Raw genomic sequence first — 16105 nt, 5'->3', positions numbered from 1 at the left:
GCGTGAGAATAGTAGGTAATATACATAAAATATGAGTAAATAAACAAATATTTACGGTATAATTTAATGAAAGCAACTATGATGATAATAAAAATACTTATGTAGGATAAAATTATGTTGTATTATTTCTTTTTTTCAATACGCATGATTTGGGGAAAAAATTTATGAAAAGTGCAAGGAAATAAAAAAATAAGGTTTAATGTAGGTTTTTCTTCCCTTCAATAAAATGATTAAGCATTAAAGTATTAAACAACACAGAAAATTATAATAATAGTAATTAAACAAAAACCACAAAAACAAAAAGCAAGCAAGAATGTGTAATTGTTAAGCGTACAAACAATGTAAATGTCACTTAATATAATAAATACGATTAAATCTAATGAGGAAACAATAAACGTGATCATAAGCATAGAATAAACTCAAACCTAAATGCAAAAATATATTTCGTGTTTCAATTTATTAGCGCAGTAGAGTGTCCAAGGAATAAAACACACGGCCGTCTCGTTTAAGGGGTTATATACCTTGTGTTGGACTAAAAAACCTAAAAATTGTTTATGGCATATTCTAAAAGTACATCATCTTAAAAATATAAATTTAAAAAATCATAAAGATCGGAGCATTAGAACGAAAGTTACAGACCGTGGAAGCGCGCGACCTTTCTTGGAACGAGAAGTGCACGCAAAACTTTAGACGCGATTATCTCGAAGTCGTGTTTTTTTGAAAATTACCGTCGCGGTGATCATTATTTATCAAAAACTATTTGACCGATTTTTTTTAATTATTCGAAGTTACAACCTCGTGAATCTGAGCGGTTCATTTTTTATAAATATAGTTCGCTAGAATTAATTTTTGACGTGATAACGTCTTATAATTCGATCTTGCCGGCTGCACGCACCAAAAAATGTGTTGTTAGCTTGCTCAATCGTTGTTACCTTGCTTGAACTGCAAGCGAGAGCGCGGAACGAACGACAAAGAGGCACAATCGGCTCCCGCGTTCGGCAACGTTCGACATCTGGCTCTCTCCTACTTGAGTGAGCATATATATGTATGTATATGCGCATATGTACATATATAATATAAATTCACATATTTGTATTTGCATATGCCTTCTTCCCGTGTGCATGGTAATGAACCATTTCGATGATAGGAAAAGTAGGAAATGCAAGGGAGTGTTTCGAGTGTAAAGTGTCTTGAAAAAGTCAAATCGATGATGTTGCCTCTTAGTGGTGTTGACTTATTAACGTTTGATGCACAATCGAAATTGAAGATATCTTTCATGAATTTGATAAATGTTTCGTCATTTTTCACGTTTGTGTAAATGTAACTTGACCTATTCCATTGCAATTCCATTTACCTCCTCCTCTATATCCATACAAAATATCTATCAAACAAATAAAATTAAAATTTTCTTTTGAAAAATGCAACCATTCCATTAGTATTTTCTTATGACGTTGTCACGTTGAACTATCTTTTTTATTATCTCGTTCTTTTCTTTATGATCTCGTTCGTTTTCTTGAAATGTAATATAAATTTGTCAGGTTTATTTATTGAAAATAAAAAATGTTTTAAACATTTTTTAGCAAGTATTATTTGTTTAAAAAAGTATTTGTTGATTATATATTTTAAAAGAAAAATGCACAAACCATTTTTTCATTTGTTAGGGATAGTGACAACAAAAAGTGAATTATTTATTTTTGATTTTATAATACAACTTTTTTTTTATTACAAAAAATGATAAAAATTACAAAAATGGTAAAAAATGTAGCGTTTACATTTCGACAATTTTTAATCCTATACATTACAGTTCTAAACTGCTGAACTAGTAAACGCGTGGAATGCTGGTAGCGCAAGACATAAGGTCGGACCTAATTCCACTGATAATTTTGTGCAGTTAATGCAAGCTTAATCTTGATTGGAATTTTTTTTTTTTTTTTTTTTTGAAGTACTGCTTGCCAACCAAATTTGTAAGTTGGCAAATTTATGTATATTTTCTAATAATACCTATTATTAAGATGTCAGTGTCAGTGGCTTTTATCAAAATTTTTGAATCGTCATGTATTTTACTGATGTGAAAAATAATCCTGGTATCAGCTTGCTCATGTAGGCATGCTAATTAGATGGTTTTACTCGACCTTTAGAAACCATATAAATAAGGTCACTGCACAATGACTTAATTTTAACTAAATCCTCGTTTGAATTTTTTCGACGAATATCCGGCCCTTGAACCAAGTCACAAACAAAGTTAAACAAATCTTCTGGAATGGTGCACTCTCCAAGAATAACGTCGTCCACGCTAAGATCTGCTAGTAGCTTCTTATTTTGAACAGAGGTAATGCTATTTCGTAATTCATAAGCAACGTGCCTATGGCGATTTTGCTGTTTCTCTTCTAAATTAGCAATTTCACCTGCTAATTGTGAGGTATCAATGTTAAATTGATAGACAATTTTTTTTCTGTGTGCTGCAGAAGATGGCTCTATGATCAGTCGATCGCCAAAGGAATTTATCATTTTATTTTCTAAACTTTCAGCACGGTAATCGTGAAAGTCTTCGGCTTTTACTTTATTCTCACCAAATTCTAATAGTAAAGCTTTGTATTGAGAAAATAAATCACAAAGGAACATGACTCGATTTTTTTCAATTATTTCCATGGTGATAACATCTGAAATAACAGCAAATGCTGACTGGTGCAATTGCCTATTCGCATGCCAATATCTTGGCTCTGGCTTCTTTTTATTTTGACGTTGCAAAGTTGTCTTTAAAGCTGTAAAACAGTTGGAATGGTAAGCTACAGTCGGAAGGTCCTCTAAATTTTTAATTAATGACGAATTTTGCGATGATTCAGCCATTTCCTTGATTTCGGTTACAGTTGCCTCTTTTTGTGGAATCGTAACATAAAGTCTTCGCTTACTAACTTTCTTCTCAACGTGGCCGCAAAACACGCAAGTTAATTTTTTATTTCTCGTTGTTGATTCAGATGTCGTACTTGGCTGTTCGTTCGGAACAGATATACTACTGATCGCTTGGTCAGAGACTGATGCACTCGGTTGTTGATTCGCAACAGATGTACTCGGCTCATAACATTGCGATGAGAGATTTGGTACCTATGAATTGAAAAAAAAAAACTTCGTTAAAATGAAATTGTTTATGATTGATCATTTACAAAACGTGAACAATAAAAACTTTTCAGTTATCTGGCTAATAGTTAACTACTTCGAATCTTTTTTCATCCAAAAGCAAGTCGACACCCATCATCTCTTTGTCGACTACAAAGCTGCGTTCGATAGCCCGATAAGGACTTGCCTGTACGCCACCATGTCTGAGTTCGGTATACCAGCGAAGCTCATACGGCTTCGCAGAATGACGTTGAGCAACACAACCAGATCCGTCAAGGTAGGAAATAACCTCTCCGAGCCATTCAGTACCGTTCGAGGTTTCAGACAAGGCGATTCACTGCCATGCAACCTCTTCAACTTCGTGATGGAAGGGGTGCTCCAAAAAGCAGGTGTTCATCGTAATGGCACTATTTTCTACAAATGTGTCCACCTCCTTGCGTACACCGATGACATTGTCATTGTCCTCCGCTCATCATATCCGTGTTGCTTTATGGCGCAGAGGCATGGGTAGTGTCACAAAGCGATGCAGCCGCTCTTAAGGTGTGCGAGAGAAAAGTTCTTCGTAAGATCTTCGGTCCTGTGCGCGTTGGCGAAGACTACCGTTCAAGAATGAACCACGAGCTGTATGAGCTCTACGCCGACATTGACGTAGTTCAACGCATCGCCATCCAACGCCTGCGTTGGCTAGGGCATGTCGTGCGTATGGATGAAGAAGCTCCAGCAAAGAAAGTGTTCGAGGGCGAAGTCCAAGGGAGCCGACGCAGAGGAAGACCATTGCTCCGGTGGAAAGACCAGATGGAGGAAATCCTATGCTCGCTTGGTGTACAGAATTGGAGAAGGCGCGCGCGGAGCAGAGGCGCCTGAGAGAGCTAGTGAGGTCGGCCGTAACTCGGTAACGGCGTGTTATGGCCACCTAAATAAGTAAGTATTTTTTGCATCGATAAAAATTGAAAAACAGCTATCCCATAGACAATAGCGACAGCTCGAAACTTTTAAATACAAATTAATATTAAATAATAATATACAGGTACATTTGTTATTAGATGTACAACTATGTATAGTAAATATTATATTACTTCTTCAATTATTTTATTAACACAAAGACCGTAATACTTCAATATTATATTATATATCAAAGCAAAATTTGAGATCACAATGATAGTAAAAGTGATAGAAATATTCTGTATTAATAAAGTGAAATATTTTTAATTGCTTACTGATTTTCAATAACAAAAAAGTACTGAAAAATTTTTTTGCCCGAATTTGAAGCATACATTTTATTATTACTGTCCGTTCAAAATTATGTAAAATGTTCATACTGGAGTACCAAAAAAAAACCTAAACGATACTTGATAGATAGTATTTTATTTATTTACTTATATAAATAGTTCATTGTAAGACTAAGGTCTTTTAATAGTACTTCAACAATACTATAAACAACTGGAATATTTTTAACATACAAGTTTCTTAATCTAAATTTTACACCAGTTCATTTACAAATCAATCCAATATAATTTACTTAACTATAAAAATAAGAAGAAAAGTGGCAGTACGAACATAAAAGAAGGATTTAGAAAAGAATAAACAAAAGTAGTAATTAGAGAATGTAAAGAGTTATTTAATGCCCTAACCTAATGCAATCAAACACTTTTAAATTAATCATAGACTTGTGCCCTGAAGTTAAATCTGTTAAGTCCAGCCTTCACAGTGTCGGGTAATGAGTTCGACACTTTAACAGCGTTAATGAAAAATAATCTAGATGATGCTAGGTAATTAAATTTTGGAACGATGAATTTGTTGTGTCTGCGAGACCTTACTGGTATCAACTTCTTTGTCAGCTAGGGAGGAGACTTGAATAAGGTAATTTTGCCCAAAAATATGCAATTTCTAGCAGACAAATAACTATTAAGGCAACAGCCCAGTAACCTTGATCGCCAGGCAGAGATATGGTCATATCTGCCAATCCCATATACATACCGCGTGGCGTTATTAAATGTCGCATTAAGTTTATGGCAAGACGTGGAGTCGAGTTTGCTGTAGGTAATGAGAGGCATAATTAGCTGGAGAACTAATTTGCGCTTCGTTTTCTCTGGCGTGAATGTTGCAGGGACTCCCAGCTTACGCAATGTAGCATAAATATTCCCCACAACCCTATTTATATGGTCAGCAAGATAAGTTTTGTGTTAAGAATAAACCCTAAATTTGTTTACCTTATCCATAAAGGTAAGGCAACTTGTACCTAACCACAATTTAGGGATATTGTCAACATGCACAACACTATTACATATAGGTAAGACATATGACTTTGACGCGTTCAGACATAAAGAGTTTTCATTAGCCCATACAGAAATAGCAGACAAATCGCTGTTTATTTTGAAACATGAATCTTCAACGAGACCAAAACGATTGGACAAGTACCCGACTAGAAATTTTGGTAAGGCGGTGATTAGGCGCAAATAAGGCAGACCGCATTCCAAATTTGTGCCTCATAAGGAAACCAAACTAGGCCCAAGTCCGGAAAGGTATCGTCACACATCTTCCTAATTAGGCGCAGGTATGAAAAACCGAACTTCGGTAATACTCCGGATGCCCTTCTACAAATCAGTTAGGGATTCCAATGTATGCCTAAGTGAGACACTGCCACAGATTTTCGTGACTACAACCAAATTTGGTATTGTTCTGGCATGCCAATCTTTGCCTTGTAAGGTAATAGTGAGGCGTGCCTCAGTAAGGCCTGCCTAATTCGGGCCTAACTGATTCTTCGGCATGCCTCACTGTAATTCTAGTCGGGTACCTGTACAATTGTATATCATCAGCATATGCATGGACATTCACATACTGACAAACGTTAAAAACATCATTGACAAAAAGACTGAATAAAAGTGGGCCAAGGATAGATCCTTGCGGAACACCAGTGTGTACGTATCTAGACTGAGATGTTGATTTACTGGTCTTAAACTTCTGCGTTCTGCCACTAAGGTAGCTGGCCATGAGCTTCACCGCACTGTCTTTGAAGCCCCGAAATAGTGTTTAAGCTTCAAACATAACAATTTGTGATTCACTGAGTCAAATGCTTTAGAAAAGTCAAGTAAACAAAGTAGAATCAAGTTTCCGTTGTCAAAACTAATTCTAATGTCGTCCAGTATTTTAACCATTGCAGTCGAGCAACTGTGACTTTGTTTGAAGCCAGATTGTAGTGGAGAGAGTAGACGATTGTTCTGTTTTAAGGGGGGGTAGGGTCACAGAATCGAAATTTTTTTTCTTCACTCATCTTATAGTAAATAATTTCAAGAATGTTGTGTCAAAATTTTAAGTGGATCGGAGCAGAACTCTCAAAGTTATAGCCTTTGTAGGCACTCTACCTCGAATGCGGAGCATCGATAATTTCTCAGAGTCATTTTTTCAAACGCGTTTTTCCCGAAGCGACTTCTTAAAAGTCGGTGCCAATCACAACTCCGAAACTATTCAACCGATTCTTTTCAAATTTGGCACACGTTTTCTAAATCAAAAATACCTCCCCCCCCCCCCCCCCCCCCACTGTTTTTTTTTATTTATTTTTTTTTAAGGTTGTTTTTCACTTACAAATATGGCGAAATTTTTCGCCAAAAATGCTCGTTTTACGTTTTTTTGCCACCAAAACTACAAAAATGAAAAAAAAATAATTTTATTAATGGGGGGGGGGGGGAGCATTACGTCATACTTTAACTGAAAAATTCGACTTTTTTAGTTTCAGATGATTCTACGACGAATGCCGATTGGCACCGTAGAGCACCTCTCGAAAAACATATCTCCAAAAAAACTCTGTCATGGGCTTATTTATCAATACTTTATTATTAATATTTTTTAAAAACTTATTGAAAAGATGTACAATAACATGCAACTGATTTTATTAAAGTATCTTAAGCCATATTTCTGTAAAAAATTAAAAAAAAAAGTGTTTTTTTAGCGCTAAACCCTACCACCCCCTTAAAGAAGGTTTGCCTACCTGAGTTCGTGGAAAAATAAGTATCCGTAGAATAATTTTCAATTTTAATACTCAATGAAAAACTAATATACGTAGTTGAAAATTTGTGTATATATCGCTGTATTAAACATTATTTTATGTATTATTAAGATTTATTACATATTAAAAGATAGTCTACTATTATACAAGTTTCATTAGATTAAAAATATCGTACTATTAAACCTGCACTCTACGCAAGAATATTTGTACGAGTATTTAGTAGCTATAAAATTATTAGTTTTTCCTGTTTGATTAAAAATTGTACTTACATTTTGGGTTTTACAAAATTCTTCAAATTCCTCTTTGTATTTACTTTTTACAGTAATAACTTTTTTTAAACAATTTATGTGATAACCAAATTTATTAGTTAATTTCACATTTAGTTTTAGGTCATGATACATGAAATTTTTGTGACGTCGAAACAATATCATTAAAAAACACTTTTTAAATGATACATCACTAAAGTTACGCACTTCTTGCTTTTCATTACACAACAAAAAACACTTCTTCATTTTATTCTTACGGCTTAATAACATAACGTTAAGAATGAAATATGTCAATATTAATGTTAACAAAGTTTTATAATTTTGGACTTAAAAAAAAACACCCTGGCGCATAAGACGCTCAAAAACATATGATTGCAATATTCAGTACGGCATTTAGTTGAGCACCCTGTCTATAGACGCATGCGCAGTAGCATGAAAACGACAAGCAGCTGGCATGCTCCATCTTTATTCGACAAACGGTGTCCATCTTAAGTTTCTCTCGCTTTTATTTATCTTTAATCGTTGGCAATCACTATTTGCCGGCATTTTTGCGTAGGCACCTATATCTCATCATGTAGAGAAAAAATTCATCTTCAATTTGGTATGTATAAGATGATAATACATTATGAACGTATATATTTAACGAAATTATACCTGTTTACACCTGGCTGACATTAGGGATGGCACCTTGAACTTTTTCGGTAACTTAGGTATATTTCTTTCTAATGAAATATATTTTTAAACAATTACAAGTGAACGTAATTGTTCAAAAATAAATAATTAATTAGATTTTAATAAAAATTAATTGCGCCCAAATTTGGATGGTCACCTTTGCGGATCTGCATTGGTTTAGTTATAAATATCGATAAAAATTATATTTTATTAATCAAACATATGAACGTATAAATCACGCGGTCGGATCTTAGACGAATATGGTCTGATATATAGGGGGGGCCATGTAAAATTTGCTTTTTGAATCGGCTATAAAAAAACGATTCAATATTTTTTTTTATTTTTTTTTATTTTGAAGATTAAACATTGTCAGTTATGAATGAAAAATAATATCGTTCAAATGACTGCCACGACTTGCTTTACAGTAGGCCATTCGATCAATCCAATTTTTAAGCACATTTTCGATTGTTTGGGCTCCAATATCATGAATGGCAACTTCGATTTCGTGTTTTAAAGCATCAATCGTCTCTGAATGGTTCGCATAGCATTTGTCCTTAACCGCTCCCCACAAAAAATAGTCCAACGGGCTTAAATCACAGCTCCGAGGCGGCCAATTGATATCGGAATTCAAAAACGGTAGCCAAAAGTTCAAGTGTAACTTTGGCAGTGTGACAAGTTGTCGTCCATGTCATCCTCTTCAATTTTTGGAAACAAAAACTCGTTGAGCATGTCACGGTAACGCTCGACATTTACTGTAACCGCGGAAGAAGAAGAAGACTCACCACTTTGGAAATAGGTTTTCAATATTTCCCAATTTTGTTCAAGCGTGTAGCGTCCCATTTCGTAATTGTCAAACTTTAAAGTGAATTATGAACACATTTGACATGTCATTTGTGTTACCATTCTCAAAAAAATAGGTGGTTCATAAAGCAAACGCTATGTGGCCCACCCTGTACATATCATATAATTGTATATTTTAATCACATTGTCGAAAGTAACATTATTTAATAGAGTGGATGGTACCATAGTTCCAAATGCAGTAATCCGTTTGGTGGTTAGTGTTGGACAGAGGTCTAGGATGTGTTGGATTGAGAGATGCCCTCCACAAAACTGTCAAGTCCGGGAAGGAGAAACGAGGAGCAGATGTTCGTGTGTTAGTATGACGGGGTCTCAGATCTGGTGTTTGGTGTTTGGAAAGGGATGTTGGGAATAGGGATTTCTTACAATCAGGGTTTATAAGGGTGTATGAATGATTAAAATGAGACCATCTAACCTTTTTGAAGTGGGAAGAATGGAGGTTGATAGTTTTAAGGATGTCATTCGAGGAGAATGTGCCGAAAGAGATGGAGGGGTTGTTATATGTACTTATGGCTGCTGCATCAGCTTTTATGTTTCCAGGGATGCCTATATGGCTAGGTATCCATAGAAGCTTTATTTTGTTATATATATATGCAGGGTGAACGATATGAAGTGTTACCAACCTCACATTGCTTGTATCTGTAAAGCAGCTCACGACATCAACGTCAAAATTGATCTAATGAAAGTTCAATATATTGTTTATAAGCCATCAAAAGCTTTTGCGTCTCAGTTTTTTTGAACTGAACTGAAAATATCGTAAGACAGTATTCGACGCATATTGAAAAATGAGCTCAAGGTCAAGGCTTACAAGTTCCAAAAAGCACACGATCTTTCACCCCAGCAAAAAAAAAGTTCGGTGCGAAAGAGCAATGGAGTTTTTGCGCTTACCCGAATGTGGCGAATTTCCTAACATTGTCTTTTCTGATGAAAAAAAAATTCCCAATTGACCAGTTCATAAACACTCAAAACGATCGTGTTTACTTGACCGAACGCTCATACGAGAATTTGCGCCTACGTATGGCCACTCGAAGCAATTTCCCATTGCAAGTAATGGTTTGGGCCGCAGTGACCGCTGATGGACGCTCTCCAATCGTTTTTATCGAGCCTGATGTCAAAGTGAATGTGACTTATTATCGGGAAAATGTTTTAGAAGCCGCTTTAGAACCGTGGACACGCAAACATTTCGGTCGTAGACCATGGACGTTCCAACAGGACTCGGCACCGTCTCATAAAGCTCGTGTGAACCAAGAACGGTTAAAAAATCATGTTCCACACTTCATTTCGTCTACAAAATGGCTTTCGAATTCGCCAGACGCAAATCCATCTGGTCCATTTTGGAGAGCAAGGTGAGGACTAAAAGATATGCCAGTATGGATGCGCTGAAGAAAGCGATTATTCGACAATGGGCCAAAATACCTCAAAATGGCATTCGTGCAGCATGCAACTCATTTTTTGACCGTTTGAAGGCTATAGTCAAGGCAAAAGGTGGTCATATCGAGCTAAAGTGAATATATATTAAAATTGTAATCATTTTTGAACAATTTTGTCTTTGAAATCAATAAAAACTAGTTTCACACAAAAAAGTTATAGTGTTTTGAATAGTTAACACTTCATATCGTTCACCCTGTATATATTATTGGCGCGTACACCCTTTTTGGGTGTTTGGCCGAGCTCCTCCTCCTATTTGTGGTGTGCGTCTTGATGTTGTTCCACAAATATTTTGTTAGGATATTTTATAAGTTTATCCCTGATTTGACAAACGATCTGATTACCATTAAAGATATTTTTAAGATATGAATACATATAATATTAAGAATTTACCCTTATTATTTGTTGCATACGCTGACGCTTGAAGGATATTGGATATTAGGCTTCCGTCTTTCTGTACAACAGCAAAAGTTGTACTATGGTCAGTACGTGAACCATCGGCGAAAATCGTTAGCCAACCCTTTAAGGACTGCGAATGAATTATTTCCATTATTTCCATAAAACGTTGTATAAAAACTACCGCATTTGTGTTAAGTTTGCGGAGAGATTGAAGGTCGATATTTATTGATGGAAGGAGTTTCCAAGGACACTGGCTACTAATTTTCGAGCAAGATGCCGGTAAAGGAATACCGAGTTTGTTGCAGTTGTAGATGCAATGGCGAATGACCGACCAAATTTTGAAAGACCGATTATGCCGAGAAGCGGTCTTAAATGTGTTGAAAAGAAGTTTATTAGTAGTGCTTGAAAATTTGACTATAAGTTTAAGAGTGGTTATTTGACATCTTTCAGTGATAGATGGAAGACCAGCTTCAGCTAAAGCACACTTGATAGGAGACGTCGGAAAGGCGTTTAGGCTACGCCTGATCACTGAATGATAAGAGGCATTGTTGGGCGCACGAATAAAATTAGGTCGGTATTCCACTGAAACAGAAACTGCAAATGTAAAGGTGCACGCCCAATATACGCTTGTACTGCTAGCTCTTTTGTAGTTCCCACACTCACCGACGTAAACGTACGTTTCGTTTCAGCGGGCACCATCAAACTTATGAGAGTACCTTATAAAGGTTAAGGGGTTAGGGGTAGTCAGAATTTTTTTTGAATTCGATTTTTTTTTGCATTTTCCTTAAGTATAATATCTTAAAAATGTTGTGTGAAAATTTGAAGTGAATCCGACAAATACTTTTCGAGTTATTCAACAATTAACAAAGGCCGCTCGGGCGCTCATAAATCGATAGGAAAACTTAAAATGCTTTTTTCTCAAAACTATGTTTTTTGAACTGGTGATCACTGTGACTTAAAAGGCGCTTGCTAGATTTGAATAAAGTTATACTGCTTCTGAAATACATAAAAAACTCGTGTCTGACCACATTTTTTTCAAAAAATTTCGATTTTTTGGAAACCATTAATTGTCGGATTTTTTCTCGAAAATCTGAAAAATAATTTCTGAGGCCGCCATATTTTTAATATTGCAAAAAAAGCTTCGATCAGTCAGAAGATTATCTGTTAATAAATAAAAAAATAAATAATTGGCGCGTACACCCTTTTTGGGTGTTTGGCCGAGCTCCTTCTCCTATTTGTGGTGTGCGTCTTGATGTTGTTCCACAAATGGAAGGACCTACAGTTTCAAGCCGACTCCGAACGGCAGATATTTTTATGAGGAGCTTTTTCATGGCAGAAATACACTCGGAGGTTTGCCATTGCCTGCCGAGGGGCGACCGCTATTAGAAAATGTTTTTATTAATTTTGCTTTCACCGAGATTCGAACCAACGACCTCTCTGTGAATTCCGAATGGTAATCACGCACCAACCCATTCGGCTACGGCAGCCGCTTATCTATTAATAAAACTAATTTCTCTTGTCCGATTGATTTTAGATGAATCTCCAAGGACTTGTAATGATCACCGCAAGGGATTTCTGGAGAAACGGACTCCACAAAAACAGCGATAACTTTTACAATTATTAATCGATAAACTGTGACAGGGCTAGTTTTCTGGCATGTGAAGGCACCCCGCACGACACCAACCACCTTTTCACATGCCCTTTAAAACTTACTCATCTAACACCCCTCTTTCTCTGGACGCAACCTGTCGAAACAGCATGTTTCTTGGGCCTACCTTTAGATGAGCCTGACGAAGACGACCGATGATATACTCTACACTGACGGGGCTTCTCTTACAGCTACAACAACAACAATTATTAATTTAATTTTGTTTTTTTGAAATTTTGCTAAAGTCAAGTCGAAACACGATGTGTTAATGCTATGTTTTTATTTTTGTAAAATAAAGCAATTGACTAAAAAAAAAAAACAAATATTGAAAATCATTTTTTTTTCGGCCTCTGACTACCCCTAACCTCTTAACAACTAAGTAATTGCTTAGAGGTCTTGGAACCACCACCACCAAAATAATTTGCAACTGAGCGAAAATTCTTAGCATGACTTTTTTATTATTATTATTATTTTCACATGTAAACTTTACCGAATACCACCAAACGTCATGTAAGACGTCGTTGTGAATAGCCTAAATATTTGCTATGTGAAGTTGTAATAAATTTTTCTTGAATGCCGAATGAGCGGCACTCTGTGTTACAAGAGTGCCACTCTGTTTTTAAAATTAAGCGTACAAAAATTTGACAGTCAGCTGTGAGATATCTTACTGCTTTGAAATACCTGAACAATGGTGGTGGGGAATCACGACAGTACCAAAAATAGCTAAAATTTCGGATTTTACGATTGCGGTAACTAAACTGTTAACAATAAATTCAACAAATATTTAAAAGACGTACTGCTGAAGCGTTCCTTATTTCATATACCGAGAGAGAAAAGAGACGAAATGCCGAAAAATAAGCAGTGTGCCGATGAATTCACAACGTGGCTGCATGGCCAACTTAAGGAGCTCAATACCGATCCGGACGTGTTTGGTACCTATATTATAGGTATACTTGACGGACAAGAAACACTGGATGAAAAGCATGAAGCGCTCAATGATATACTTAGCGAAATTATTGTATGTCGCAAAAGCACAGTTTGAACTTAACTTAATTGAACTGCACGTAAAGCTCATCTTCTGTATTTTCTTTTAAACCCTGTAGCCCGATGATCTCGATACTCTTTTAAGTGTAATATTTGAAAAATGGAATGCAACGCATCCAAAGGAGGAGGTAAAGAAGTCTGTACACATTGATGTGAACGAGCAGTTGGCCAAATTGTTAGAGGCACAGAAGATTCAAACGATCGTAAAGGAACGCGAATACACCGAGGAAGAACGACGAATACGAGAGCAAATTTTGGCGCAATACTCGCAGGTAGTCATAAATATCGAATGCTTAACTTTATGATAAATAGCTAACAATATATATATTCCTCTCATTAGACAGAAGTTAATGACGATGATGCCTACGACTCGGAGGAAGAGTCTGAAAGAACGAATGCAGCTGCTGTTGCGGCCAGCTCGTCAAATATAATTGAACGTAATACCAATGTGCAGGATGTAATGGCATTACAAAAAGAAAAACGAGAAATGGCGCGTTTGGAGAGCGCAGCAAAGAAACAAAAGGATAAAGAGGATAGGGAGCGACAAAGGCAGCAGCGTGAGGAGAAGAAAGAAAAACGCAAAACTGTAAAAGGCGAACGACGTCGGTAGTTGCTTGGTAAAGGAAATTGTTTTTGCATTGGTGGAAATTCTTTCTGCTTTGTCACAAATTGCATGTAAAGATTTTGATGCAATATGCCTATTTTTTTATTTTTATTACCGATGTAATGGCCTGTAAGCTGTGTCAGGCCAGTTCTGCATTCCGATTCAAATTTAAAACCCCAAAATGGTACAATACACCTTTTGAAATATTCGATCGGAATGACATATTCGTTTCTACTCAGAGCAAATTTTTCAGAATCGAAATGCAGAACAAACCTGAAAAAACTATCCTTTGATTGAAACTAGATTTATATACATATCTTTAAGATTTTTCATTTCAAACTTGTTTCAAATTTTTTCACATGTTTTTCTGAATTCACTGAATCTATCGTTTGAGTAAAAATCAATATCTTTGTTTTAATCAAATTAGGTTGTTTACAAAAAATGCCTAGCTAATATACCATAAATGGCTTCAAGTAGGTCAACATTGAATTGAAACGCAGAGTCATGGATATTGAAATCACAGGTATGTATAGCCAATTGCATTGCATTTCCATGACGTCCGATTCTACGTATCGGAATGGATCCTAGGCTTGACTAGTGCATTAAACCTCACTCCTCGTCTAACGTCACTGGATTAGCTCCCTGCAGCACGTCTGCTCATAACATTTCTAAGGGCTGCCTTTGAGCCAAACACTGGATCCCAAGTGCATTTCTGTTGCACTTGCCACCCGCACTCAACTTCGGTTAGATGTAACCAGTGCAACGGTGGTGCCATTTTAAGACCTTTTCAGGCATTAAGACTCATCATCAGGCGCATCCAGCCTTTACGTATTCTATTTCGCATAATGCTCCAGTCAGTACCTCCGTGCAGCATCAGAATCGGATCCTCTAAGGTTCTTCGGAGCTCACCAGATTAACATCTCTCCCCGGTGATCCCATTACCACCTTGTCGGAAGCGGTCAACTACAGCTAAAGGTTAAATTCAGCGACATACCAATACCGACCTAAACAATCCCAAACTATTAGGGCAAGCAAGAAAATATTGCTGGCAACATTTGAAGCGATTGGTGGGCTGCTTCTAAATTATGCAGCGCCAATTTGGTTACCAGTAACGCAGTGAAGAAAGCTCCTAACTTGCTATCAGGACAATTACTGGATCCCTCCTGATGGTTCCCATAAAACATCTCTACCGCGAGTCTACTATGCTCCCAGTTAAGGATTATAGTAAGATGTTCATCAAGCAATTTCTGCTGTGTTATATATATATGTATATAATTGGCGCGTACACCCTTTTTGGGTGTTTGGCCGAGCTCCTCCTCCTATTTGTGGTGTGTGTCTTGATGTTGTTTCACAAATGGAGGGACCTACAGTTTCAAGCCGACTCCGAACGGCAGATATTTTTATGAGGAGCTTTTTTCATGGCAGAAATACACTCGGAGGTTTGCCATTGCCTGCCGAGGGGCGACGCTATTAGAAAAATGTTTTTCTTAATTTTGGTGTTTCACCGAGATTCGAACTAACGTTCTCTCTGTGAATTCCGAATGGTAATCAGGCACCAACCCATTCGGCTACGGCGGCCGCTGCTGGGTTGCTACCACATAAGCTATACTTGCTGTGGGCTGCGCCATCTCACAGGCACGTCAGGAGGGATCTTTTAAAGTACACTTACAAGATCCAGGACAAAGCACAACTACAACTACTGAACAACTATGAGTATATAGATATACCTATAGCTAAAGAGAAGGTACTGAGGATGAGGCCACCTCATCCACTCTAAGCCTGACGCATACTCCAAGCAGTGAGACGGCGAGTTTCACATCATAGCTGATCTGAGTATTTTTAGAAGACAGTACCGCCTTATGAGCACTTCTTCTAGCAATCCGCGCGTGACGGTAAAGTCCAATAAATTTGTGAATAGCTATCTTCCCAGGTAGCCGGTGTATGCAGAGAATCCTTGGCCGAGTAACATTCCTATTTTGCCATTAAAATAAATCCTGTTACCACTCAGAAGTGGTTACCTCCAAAACTAGTTGTTTAAAGGCTTCAACAGCTTCTTCAGACTTTGATAC

At 36.8% G+C, this 16105-nt stretch overlaps 2 protein-coding genes across 3 annotated transcripts; one reads left to right on the top strand and one right to left on the bottom strand.

Moving 5' to 3' along the window:
- Positions 1 to 1927: 1927 nt before the first annotated feature.
- LOC128856322 (uncharacterized) lies at positions 1928 to 7606 on the bottom strand. Its single transcript, XM_054091618.1, has 2 exons — positions 7387 to 7606; positions 1928 to 3102 (listed from the first exon to the last, which is right to left on the bottom strand). Exons 1-2 carry the CDS (start codon positions 7546 to 7548, stop codon positions 2110 to 2112), a joined length of 1155 nt encoding a protein of 384 aa, XP_053947593.1. The 5' UTR covers positions 7549 to 7606; the 3' UTR covers positions 1928 to 2109.
- Positions 7607 to 13027: 5421 nt separating this feature from the next.
- On the top strand, positions 13028 to 14440 carry LOC128857247 (coiled-coil domain-containing protein 43). Of its 2 annotated transcripts, XM_054092905.1 has the most exons (4): positions 13028 to 13137; positions 13194 to 13406; positions 13492 to 13704; positions 13773 to 14440. In XM_054092905.1, the coding sequence occupies exons 2-4, from the start codon at positions 13233 to 13235 to the stop codon at positions 14040 to 14042; spliced, it is 657 nt and encodes a 218-aa protein (XP_053948880.1). In that variant the 5' UTR covers positions 13028 to 13137; positions 13194 to 13232; the 3' UTR covers positions 14043 to 14440. The 2 variants fall into 2 exon arrangements, with proteins under 2 accessions (XP_053948880.1, XP_053948879.1); XM_054092904.1 differs by having other exon boundaries at positions 13032 to 13406.
- The last annotated feature ends 1665 nt before the right edge of the window (positions 14441 to 16105 follow it).

Source organism: Anastrepha ludens, chromosome 3 (assembly GCF_028408465.1).
Source record: "Anastrepha ludens isolate Willacy chromosome 3, idAnaLude1.1, whole genome shotgun sequence".
NCBI classification, from domain to species: Eukaryota; Metazoa; Arthropoda; class Insecta; order Diptera; family Tephritidae; genus Anastrepha; species Anastrepha ludens.
The sequence above is the reverse complement of the archived record's forward strand: the minus strand, read 5'-3'. Positions and strand labels throughout refer to the sequence as shown.

Excerpts from the sequence above, each read along its gene's own strand:
- LOC128856322 (XM_054091618.1), bottom strand. The coding sequence starts at position 7,548 with ATGATATTGTTTCGACGTCACAAAAATTTCATGTATCATGACCTAAAA. Across the intron at positions 3,103-7,386 it reads AATTTTGTAAAACCCAAAAT|GTACCAAATCTCTCATCGCA; the intron begins GTAAGTACAATT and ends TTCAATTCATAG.
- LOC128857247 (XM_054092905.1), top strand. The coding sequence starts at position 13,233 with ATGCCGAAAAATAAGCAGTGTGCCGATGAATTCACAACGTGGCTGCAT. Across the intron at positions 13,407-13,491 it reads ATATACTTAGCGAAATTATT|CCCGATGATCTCGATACTCT; the intron begins GTATGTCGCAAA and ends TAAACCCTGTAG. Across the intron at positions 13,705-13,772 it reads TTTTGGCGCAATACTCGCAG|ACAGAAGTTAATGACGATGA; the intron begins GTAGTCATAAAT and ends TCCTCTCATTAG.